Source organism: Colobus angolensis, unplaced genomic scaffold, assembly GCF_000951035.1.
Source record: "Colobus angolensis palliatus isolate OR3802 unplaced genomic scaffold, Cang.pa_1.0 Scaffold229, whole genome shotgun sequence".
Lineage (NCBI taxonomy): Eukaryota > Metazoa > Chordata > Mammalia > Primates > Cercopithecidae > Colobus > Colobus angolensis.
The window spans coordinates 4,390,603-4,402,518 of NW_012115477.1; the positions used below are offsets into that span (position 1 = coordinate 4,390,603).

Sequence of the window (11,916 nt, forward strand, 5' to 3'; positions counted from 1 at the left end):
GTGATCCGCCCGTCTCGGCCTCCCAAAGTGCTGGGATTACAGGCTTGAGCCACCGCGCCCGGCCCTTTTTTGTTTTTCTTTCTTTCTTTTTTTTGAGGCGGCGTCTCACTCTGTCACCCAGGCTGGAGCGCAGTAGCGCGATCTTGGCTCACTGCAACCTCCGCCCCTCGGGTTCAAGTGATTCTCCTGCCTCAGCCTCTTGAGTAGTTGGGACCACAGGTACACACCACTATGCCCTGCTAATTTTTGTATTTTTAGTAGAGACAGGGGTTTCTCCATGTTGCCCAGGCTGGTCTCAAACTCCTGACCTTAGGTGATCTGCCTGCCTCCACCTCCCAAAGTGCTGGATTACAGGCATGAGCCACTGCGCCCGGCCTGGATTTCATTTTTCCTCCACTCCTCCTGAGTCTTCAATTGCTTCTTCATTTTAACTTTCTGGCAGAGAACCATTGAAGGTACCTTTTTCAATGACTGAAGACTCACCTAGGAAATTATTGGCTTCTGTTGGACTTTGTCTTGCCTCTGACCAGTAGTTGAGCTCCAGAATTAAAGGCAAGTTAAAAAAGCATAAGCAAATAACAATGTAATGCACTCACCAGACAACTCAAAACAAAAAACCAGCATACGATTTAGAAAATTGTACTTGATGCTACATTTAACACTTGTCGCTGCCCTGTGTAATGGTAGTAATATTACTGCAACTGCTGTTGGTGCTACTTCTACCACAGTAGCAGAACTGATACAGGTTGAGTATCCCTTATCCAAAATACTTGGGACCAGAAATATTTTGGGTTTCAGATTTTTTTTATTTTGGAATATTTGCATTTACATAATGAGATATCATGGGGATGGGACCTAAATCTAAACATAAAATTCATTTTTGTTTTATATACTCCTTATGCACATAGTCCGAAGGTAATTTTATGTAAGATTTTGAATAATTTTGTGCATGAAACAAAGTTTTGACTGTGACCCATTACATGAGGTCATATGTGGAATTTTCCATTTGTAGTGTTAAGTTCACACTCAAGAAGTTTTGGCTTTTGGAGGATTTCAGATTTTGAATTTTCGGATTAGGGATGCTCAACCAGTTCCTGCTGAATTTGCATTGCTTACCACCTCTCGTCACCAACCTCAGGAGGAGGGACCACTCGTTTCCCCTGGGATGGAGGCCCAAGAGTAAATAATGCTACTGGTAAGGGGCACATCTGCAGTTTGACACCAGAGTCCATAGTCTTAAATCCTTCTTTTGACTATCGCATGAATGTTGGACTATTGGGAAAGATGTAAAAGAAGAAAGGAAACAGAATTTTTAAAGGAGCAATTTTATGGGCAGGAAGAAGTACAGGAGGGTATGCAGTATCTTACTAGATTCTTCAGAACTGGAAATCTAGCCCAGATCCTAGGATTCAAACCCTGTGTCCCTGGCTCCCTCCAGAATCATCTTCTCAGAGTGAAACAGCTATGAACAGCTTAGGACAAGTGTTGAAATGCAACACTGCTCATTTTATGCATTAGTGAGTTTTCTTTCTTTTATAAGCCATCATACAACCACAAATATCTTATTAATATATTCTTTTACCAGCCCTAAAAGGAGCAACAAGATCATATAGATTGTATAGCACATCAGTTTGACATATTTAAAAATTAACACAAAAATAATTTCTGAGAAAAATGTTCAAGACTTACTGTAGGTATATGGCATTTAATGTGACAAAATTGTCCCAAGTTAAACTTCAAATAGAGAGAAAGTAGATTCTTTCACCTGCTCCTTTCTCTTTTGCCCTTCCTCCCTCCCTCCCTTGAATACAATGCTTTTGAAAGCCCAAATTTAGGATTACAGACCAGTGTAGTCTTCTTTACTGGTCTTGGGAAGGTGTCAAATCCTAAATTGACTTAGTGCTGACCTCTGGGTATTGGTTTACATTCCACTCTGCTGTTTGTCATTTTCAAGAGGAATATAGTGGGCACTTGCTTGAAGTGCCAGGTGGCTGGAGTACTTGGTGTGGCAGAGACTACTACTGCCCAAGAACTGTCACACCGAATAGCAGAGATCTGTTTATGTTTTTGTGTTTACAGTGAGCCAACTGAGAGAGTAGAAATTGAACACATTTTCTTAATGTGGGGAAAAGCAGTTTCATCTTTGCATTTGATTATGCGTTGGAGACAGCATCACTTTCCAGAACATCTTAGTGAGGAAACCTTGAGTTTATAACCATTCAATACTGGCACTCTGCTTATTTTTATTTTTGCCATCATCATGATTAGCTGCTAAATGACTATAAATGGTTATCAACTGGTTTTTATTAAGGGGCCAAATCTAGCAGGAATGATATTCTCCCCTCACGTCTCTCAAAGTGAAAAATACAGCATTGTGTAGCCCTCGCTGCAGCGGCACCAGCAGCAACTCCTCTCACTCTCCCCCACGCCCCCCACCAAAAAAAAAAAAAAAAAAAAACTGGAGATAAATGAATGGCAGAATAAATAATTTATGCTAATGAAATTACTGCAATTAGTAGTTCTACAATGACCCTTTTAAAAGCCACAGCTGTTAATGTCAGGAAGTGCTGTCACTACTGACCTTATCATAAGAGAAAGTGACAAATTGAGAATGCAGGGAAGACCAGTCATCAAAGAGGTCTGTTCTGGAACGATTAGAGTTTTCTGAAAAACAGTGTGAATTACAACCAGCTGCTCCCTGGCTCAGTGAGTCTCCCATGCTGGGCCATTTTGTTAAGCCCGATAACAATAGTTATTTTGCCCCATTGAGACAAGTTGTCTCGGGCCACTTTCAGCTCTACCGGAAACCACTTCTTCCATCCCCGATTTACAAATGAAACTGTTGTTAAAGAGAGCTTTCAGCGCCTCCAAGGAGCCTCCTCATAAGGATCATGGCTGGGCAGAAGCCAGAGTGTTTTTTTTTCTTTCTTTCTTTCTTTTTTCCTTCCTGTAAGGAGGTTACACTTGGCTGAGGAATTATTTATCTATATTGTAGAAAGGTATGTATGTACCTTTAGTTCCCATTAAAACAAGACAGGACAGGAGCAAATTCCTGCACATGTCTGTATTGAAGTCAAGCTCTTGTAAAAATAAAGTCTCCAAAGGATTATGATTTATATGAAGTTTATATAAACTTCTTCATAAATTTTATTTTTCTGAGTCCACTGTTTGAAAATGCATTTGTATCGATAGGGTCCACTAGAAACCAAGAATATTCAGAATTTATATCACATTATTTTTAACTTTTGTTTTAGTAATACATTATTTCAGTTACTAGTGAGATGGATTTTTAATACGCAGCACAATCCAATATGGAGGTATTTTAAACCCACTCGGGAATTTGTCATGATGTTGGAAAGTTGATTGTTTAAAGACATTGTTCAGGAGCAGTTGTTTTTCACCAACAAGAATTGACCTATCTCTCCTCACACCTCTGCTTGTAATATTAATGGTGCAGGTTTGAAACGTTTAACTGCATCACCAGCCACTTGTGTGCAGTTTTCCCAAAGATGTCTGGGCATTATTGACAACACTTTGGTAAATTATGTGTGACTTTCCCAAGAGTTGGTGTAGCTCATTTAATTCATATTAATTGATTTTTAGGCTTCCGTTGATTAATTGAACCTGGTTCATCTTGTACAGAATGCAATAAATAATCATTAAAATGAGGGAGATGTGACTCCACAAATTAAAAAGTTAACTACTTCAGAAGTCATAGAGGACAAAATAGAAAGAATGTATAGTGGGGGGTCTTCCAGTAACTCATTGAAGGGGAGTTGCTCTTTTGTGGGTTTTCTTTGCCAAATAAGAATAGAAATGGTCATGATACTTTTCTCCCAGCAGCAGTGACATTTATACCCTATTATCCAGTTTGTGTTTACATGAGTTCTCACAAAACTGTGAGTTTCTAAGTTTTGGCTTTTTTTTTTTTTTTCCGGTGACTTTGCAGGGTTATTGCTTCTCTTTGTCTAAAGCTTAGTTTGAAAGCAGTGGCAGAAATATTTCTCAGGATATCATGTCTGTTTCTCCACCTTCTCTTTCACACACTTGGTAGATAAAAATCAAGTTGTGAAGAGCTGTATATGTTGGCTTTTGCATTTGGTATGTGGAGCACATAAAAACCCTTTGTCCTACTTGGCAAGAAGGTTAGTCAAGCTGAATGCTTTATTGTAATCTCCCAAATCCTGTGGATATTGCTTAAAGATTAAATAAGTTTTCCTAGGTTATACTATAATCTTTTTTCTGACTTTTAGAAAAAAAAGATAATTTTCTTGATTTTTCTTCTTTTTTTTTTTAGTTGTATTTTTAACTTGAAAGGATTTCACATGAACTGTAATGTTTACGTTTTCAGCCACTGCACAAAGACTCTATTAGCCTTTTCATGGCACATGTTCACACCACTGTAAATGAAATGAGCACCAGATATTACCAGAATGAGAGAAGGCACAACTATACTACCCCGAAGAGTTTTCTAGAGCAAATATCACTGTTTAAGAACCTGTTGAAGAAGAAGCAAAATGAGGTATCCAAGAAAAAAGAACACCTGGTGAACGGCATCCAAAAACTAAAAACCACAGCCTCTCAGGTATGACCAGGATGTGTTATTACTGAGTAACATTTATGCTGTTTAGTAGAAAAATATATTTCCTTTCGAAGCACTACTAAATCCATTTATTTATTTATTTTATTATTATTATTATACTTTAAGTTCTAGGATATATGTGCACAACGTGCAGGTTTGTTACATATGTATACATGTGCCATGTTGGTGTGCTGCACCCATTAACTTGTCATTTACATTAGGTATATCTCCTAATGCTATCCCTCCCCCCTCCCCCCAAATCCATTTCTATAAGATGCCAACTGGTGAAATTTACAGTTTCATGACACCAAGAACACACTGCTACTGCTTTCCAAAGCCTACAATGGAATTGGCTGATTACTGTGTCACAGCTGGATTAGGGAAAAACCTCTTTCTGGCCTGACTCAGTGCAAGGCAGTGTGGAATACTGAACGAGCAGACACAGCAGATTGCCTCACTTGTCTGTGACTTCTTCAGTGCACGGTACTTTGTCGTCAAAGTTTTTATCATCCTAGGATGGACCAGTATCTTTTTTGGTCTCAGATTCTCAACCTCCAGTGAGGGCATCATTTTCTGGCTAATGACTGTGGCGAGATCCCAAAGTAGAGTCGTTTCTCCTACCTTAGTGACTGGTCTGCTCCTCTTAGCCACCAGCTCTCTTAGATAAAAGTGTCCAGGGTCATCTGTGTCCTCAGTCCTAAGGCCCCTGCTCCCTCAAAGGGTGATGTCTCTAACTTGCAGGGGTAAATCAGGAGAGAATCAGCACAGGATGTTAATCATGTGTGGGTCTGTACACATATCATCATTATTTAGTTGTTAAAAAACAAAGGATTTCATGAAGTAGGTGTTGCTACTATAATTTTATATATGAGGCATAAAGAGTTTAAGGCCAGAGAGTCAGTGAGGTTGGGTTTTAGACCCAGGTATGTGGTGCACTGATGCCTGTGAGTTGTCCATGGCACCATGCTGCCTCTCTGTGGCTGGAAAGAAGAGACTGGAATGAGAGACTCTGGAGACTTTGAAGAGTAGCCCAGCCTTTCTCTGAGCCAGCCAGGACTTAAAGCTGAAGTGAGAAGAATTCTCTTTAGTGATCACCTCAAGACTAGAAATACTGGTGGCCTTCTCAGAGTGAATGTTGTCAGGTCAGACTCTGATATGCTTTACAAGGATTGAGCCAGTGGTTTCCCCAAGTGGCCTGGGTAACCCACCTGTGGCTAGGCTTGAAATAAACCGAGACCCGAAGGAGGGAGCACCTTTTCACGTGGGCACCTTTTCACTCTGAAGGGCTCTCTGGCCATGTCCTTCAGTCACTCTGGGCCAAAGCACCACTTGCCTCTTTCCCTCTTAGTTTTCTATACCAAGAATGACTCTGTGGCAAAACACTGATCTGTACTAATAGTGAGTAGATGGACCACAATTAGGAAAAAGAAACCAGAGTGAGGAGGTTTCCAGGATGGTTGGGATCAAGTGGCATTAAGAATAGTTTCTAGGAAACCCACAAATAGCATATCCATATTTGTGCACCTTCTCCTTTCCTCTCAAAGAATGCCTATCTAGGCCAGGCACAGTGGCTCACACCTTTAATCCCAGCACTTTGGGAACTGAAGGGGGAGGATTGCTTGAGTCCAGGATTTTGAGACCAGCCTGGACAACAAAATGAGACCCAATCTCCACAAAATTTTTTTAAATGAGCCAAGCATGGTGGCGCACACCTGTACACCCAGCCACTTGAAAGACTGAGGCAGGAGGATCCCTTGAGCCCAAGAGTTTGAGGTTACAGTGTGCTGATTGGGTCACTCAACTCCAACCTGAGCAACAGAGCAAGACCCTGAAAAAAAAAAAAAAAAAAAAAAAAAAGTCTGTCTTTCCTGTTTCTTTTTATTCACACCTTATTTTACTTTCTTGTCTTTTGCCCCTCTCCATGTCTGTTTTCTTCTATCTGTCTATCTCATTTAAATCAAGATGGCTTTCTGTAAGAAAGATTTTCCCTGGAGTCTTGTTGTGCTAAATAAGACAAGGAAGGAGCTCTGTGTCACAAAGCATTTATATCCCTTTGAGTGTCATCCCAAACTGAACCTGTTGACTTTGCCCACTATCAGGAAATGATAGTGTTGTCACTCAAACTGAGCTTTCAATACTGTGGGGGCATCCTTGGCAAAGAAATAAGTGCTTCTGCCATACTTAAAAGGGTTGTTTTCCCAAATGACAGGGCTAAAAGCAAGTGGGGTACCATCCTGAACCATTGCAGTGGTGGCAGCATCTCAGCCATAGGAAAAAAGAAGAGGAGAGAGACTGTGATTTCTTAATCATCGCCTCAGTTATATATTGATGAGTCAAGGGGATGGGCGAGGAGCAGGAGAAGGGAGAGCTAATTCACTGTGTCTGCCAAGTCCAGGGCTGCTTGAGTCTCTTTACTCCCCCTTAGCTAAGAACCCCAGGCAGAAAGTCTATAAAGACACAAGATGTCTTGATTGACACTTGAAGTCTTGATGGAAAGACTGATGGTGATTTCTTTTCATTAGGTATTTGTGCATGGAATGCTCTTAATATCGAAAACGTGGTTGGAATATTCAACCGCTATATGACAGTTTTAGAAATAAGTGGGTTATAAAAAGGAAGGGTGGTTTTCTATGTGGAGAATTGGAGAGCCATATAGCGTAAGATCAGGTTGTATGGAGAGTGTAATGCCTATATATTGGGGCATGCATCCTCTAAGGGTCTGCCTTAAGGAATGCCATGTCATTTGAAAACCTTAGCAATGTTCATTCTTTACAGTAAAGCTGTAAGCCCCTTTTATAGCCAAATAACCTCTCTCTAGAAGTCAGCTTAGGTCATCACAGATAGTCCCAGTGACCTTTCTTCCTAGATAAAGCCTTGCTTCCACAGCTTCAGTCACTTTGAATATTTCAGAGTTAACAGCTTCCTTAGAAACTGAAATTAGGGCTTGAAATAACAGAATTTTGTCCTAGTCTCTTGGGTGATTCTTTTTGCTTTATTTCTATTTTGAGATGATAATAGATTGAGAAGAAATTACAAAACATACTACAGACAGGTCCCTGTCACATCTTATGGGTTCAATGGTAGGTTCATCCTGCATAACTAGTACAATGTTAAAACCAGGAAAATGGCATTGGTACAATCCACAGACCTTATTCAGATTTCCTGTTTTACTTGTACGTGTGTGTGTGTGTGTGTGTGTGTGTGTGTGTTTAGTTTTATGCAGTTTTATCACATGTAGGTCTGGGTGCTCACACAGTCAAGACACAGAAAAGTTCCATCTACAGAAACATCCCATGTTACCATTTTATAACCACACCTACGTTACCCCCACTTCCTCCCCACCTCCTGAATCCTAGTTCCTGGCCATCACAAATCTATTCTCCATTTCTGTAATTTTGTCATTTCAAAAATGCTATACAAGTGGAGTCATAAAATATGTAACCTTTGGTTATTGGTTTTCTTCACTCAGCATAATTTCCCTGAGATCCAGCCAAAGTATTAGGTGTATCCATAATTTGTCCTTTTTTCTTGAGTAGTATTCCACAGAATGAAGGTAGCACAGTTTAACCATTCAACCACTGAAGGGCATCTGGGTTATTTCTGGGTTTTGGCTGTTATAATAAAGCTGTTATGAAGACTCATGTACAGGTTTCTTTTTGTAGACATAAATCCACAAATGACCAAAAATGAATTGTTTGGTACTTGCATGTTTACATTTATAGAAAACAGGCAAATACTTTCCAGAATGGCTGTGACATTATATACATTACTACCAGCAGTGTATGAGAAAGCCAGCTTCTCAGCTTCTTTGCAATAATTTGGTGGTATCTCTGATTTTTATTTTACCCATTCTAATAGATGTGTTTTTACTTCCATTTTCCTGATGGATGATTCTTTTGACTATGGCCTAACATAACACTAGTTTCATGTGGCTAAAAAGAATGGAGAAGCATGTCAGTATGCAAAGTTACCCTGAATTCATAGAGAGGCTGAAAAATCAGTCATAGCTTAATCTATAATAGTACAAGTAGCAGTCATAGTAGTAATCATGCTTTTTAGATAGAGTGTGAATATACTATGTTGGGTGGAAACTACAAGATTACTTGGATATAGTAATGAGATGTTGTTCCACAGGATGAAACCACTGAAATGTCTTTAGCAATTGAGTTAAAATAAATGGTTATGATTGTTCTTTGCTGCTGTGATTTTTAAAAAGGGTAATACTTAAACTTTTGGAAGAGAAATGCAATGGAGAGAGAATTATTGTGATGCATAAAGCTGCTTTCAGATATTTCTGAGAACTGAGTCATGTCTTTCTCTCTATTGCCTCACTTCTGCTTTTAGTTACATGACCTTCAAACTGAGGAACCTAGTAATGCCTTCTGAACCTAATGAAATTTTAGCTGAAAAAAATGGACAGTTTTTTTTTAGCAGATGAATTTATGGATTCCTTGGAAGGCTAAGTTCTCCAAGAGCTCAGTAAGGTTATTTAGTGATAGACCGATGGGAGACATGTATGTCCCTGAAGCTCACTGAGTTTTGGCCACAGCATAGCAATACCTCAAACACACGGTTTGCTCTTCTTAGTAGGTATTAAGTTGAATATTGGGTTAGCTTCACGATCATCAATGGGGTGAAAAAAATCAAGAGGGCCATTTTCCATTTGATGGGAAAAGGTGAGACCTATCAATGGGCATTTTATGTTTGCTTGTTTGTTTTGAGATGGGAGTCTCGCTCTGTCGCCCAGGCTGGAGTGCAGTGGCGCCATCTCCACTCACTGCACGCTCCACGGCCTCCCGGGTTCACGCCATTCTCCTGCCTCAGCCTCCCTAGAAGCTGGGACTACAGGCGCCCGCCACCACGCCCAGCTAATTTTTTTGTATTTTCAGTAGAGACGGGGTTTCACCATGTTCGCCAGGATGGTCTCGATCTCCTGACCTCATGATCCGCCCGCCTCGTGGCAGTTACAGGCGTGAGGGATTACAGAAAAGTGCTGGGATTACAGGCGTGAGCCACCACAGCAGCCACAGTGGGCATTTTAATATGCAGCCAATTAATCTGCAGTCAGGCAAGGAGTATTCATGTCTTCAACTTGCTGAAGCCTCCAGCAACCTTCTGTTGGACAGTGAAGAGGCACAGTTCTTCCAGGTCGTTACCAAGTATGTCTTCCCACGACCTCTGCTTCCTTGAGCCTGAGCTGCCTAGGACCCAAAAGCAGACATGGGTGAAGGAGCATGCGGTCAGACAGAGGGAAGAGCAACTTCCCGACTCAACCTGTTAGTACTGACAAAAAACAGTTATATGTCCTGCAGAATCATTGGAAAATATTCTTCTGTTTGTTCTCATGTGGAGAAAAGCAATGTGGCTGCATTTGTGCAAATCAGAAGACAGTGAAAATCAGGGTAGAGACAGATGCAAGATACAAATTGTTAGGAATCCCTGAATTCATTCCCAACCATAAGCTCTACCTGGGATTTGTTGTGAGCAAGGCCAGTGACATAAGACTTTTGCTTTAGGTGGGAGATCTAAAAGCCAGACTTGCCTCTCAAGAAGCCGAGTTGCAACTGAGAAATCATGATGCGGAAGCTCTGATCACAAAGATCGGCCTTCAGACGGAGAAAGTGAGCCGGGAAAAGACCGTCGCTGATGCTGAGGAGCGAAAGGTCAGGCTAATTCCACCATTTAGAGTACTGAGCTATATTTAGCACAAAATAAACCTTGGTAGGTGAACAATTTTGAACAACTTCCTCTCCAGGGAGCATAAAGTCTAAAGAATTATTATAGTTACACATGTAACAGCATTTCACACCATGATTACCACTTGACCTTTCTTTACATTATGCATTTCCCCAACCTTTTAGCTCTTTTAATGATATGAAAGAACAATAAATACTGAGCTCATTCAAGCATATAATGGATGTGGATCTTGAACATCAGGCCTATTTGTAATACAGTAAAGGTCAGGAAGTCACCTCTGAGGTTTTTAAAGGTTTCCACTTTTTAGGCAAATTGAACAACTCAATTGTTAACAAAGCCCATTCCGTCACTTTGCAAGATGGTTTTCAAATTTTACGTTTTAATAATACAACTGGAGTTTATTATTAAGTCCTAAGCTAAATTTGTTCTTTTTGATTCGATTGAGGCCCTGGCATTCTGTATTATGTTTTATTGTTGGAAATAATTCCTTTTAACATTATATAGATTCTGCTTTCTTTCTACTCAGGTTTCTAGCAATTCTGAAATACAATGTCTTTTGTCATCTTTTACCAAACCATCAGCTACAAATGGAAGACAGTTTTGTACATCTGATTTCTCAAAAGAAATACCATAGTAAACGAAAAATTTAATACATATTTGTTTAAAAATTGAGTGTATATGTGTAAAGTAAAAATTTCTTATTTTAGACAAAAGATTATAATCAGGGCCTAATTAATAAAAAGTTATAAGTTGCTAACATTCTCACAGCCATTGAATCGGTAGTGATTATGCCATTTTTCTTATATTTTAGGTTACCTGAAAATATTTGAGTTTTTCCAGTGGTGTTGCCATTCATTTACAATTGAGTTGTTTTTCTTTTTTTCCAATGTGTGTTCAGCATGTCTTCCTCACACAACTAAAGACTTGAAAAGTTCGTTGAATGTCAGAACTCTTAAACGGACAGTTTTAAGAAATAAGATTATGGCATTTAAAATTGAAGATAATCAACGGGCATAAAATTCCTAATTTGAGTTGTGAATGTTTCTGTTGAGTTGCAGATAAGTGGAGAATGTCCTTAAAAGTATATTATTGGACTGAGCACAGTGGCTAATGCCTGTAATCCCTGCACTTAGGGAAGCAGAGGCAGGAGGATTGCTTCAGCCCAGGAGTTCGAGACCTGCCTGGACAACATAATGAGACCCCATTCTCCATAAAACAGGAGCAAAAAAGACAAAGTATATTATTATATTGAGCAATTAGTTATCACACATGATACAATCACCATGAGCTAATTCTACCCAGGGAATATTTTTCAGGTATTACACAAGCGTGTGATATTCTAGTGGTTATTATATCATAACCTATCATCACAGATACTTTTGGAAACTTAAAATATAAATAGAGGGTTTTTTTTTTTTTGCATTTTTACCTGTGAATTCTTAAGGCAAAATTACTCTCATAAAAGGAGAAAGAAGTTTTAGCAAATTATAACTCATCTGACAGGTTGTTCAGTGAAGTTCTTCAAACACAAAGAAGGGACATACTATTTTTTTTTTGGAGACGGCGTCTAGCTCTGTCGCCCAGGCTGGAGTGCAGTGGCGCGATCTCGGCTCACTGCAAGCTCCGCCTCCTGGGTT

At 39.8% G+C, this 11,916-nt stretch overlaps 1 protein-coding gene across 1 annotated transcript in view; it reads left to right on the top strand.

Annotated features, from left to right (window-relative positions):
• The window catches only part of DNAH11 (dynein, axonemal, heavy chain 11), a 384,221-nt gene that overhangs the window by 237,963 nt on the left and 134,342 nt on the right, over window positions 1-11,916 (top strand). Inside the window, exons 56-57 of the mRNA XM_011944208.1 lie at window positions 4,352-4,585; window positions 10,099-10,245. Of these exons, the coding sequence (XP_011799598.1) occupies window positions 4,352-4,585; window positions 10,099-10,245 (381 nt within the window). The remainder of the gene's footprint in view (window positions 1-4,351; window positions 4,586-10,098; window positions 10,246-11,916) is intronic.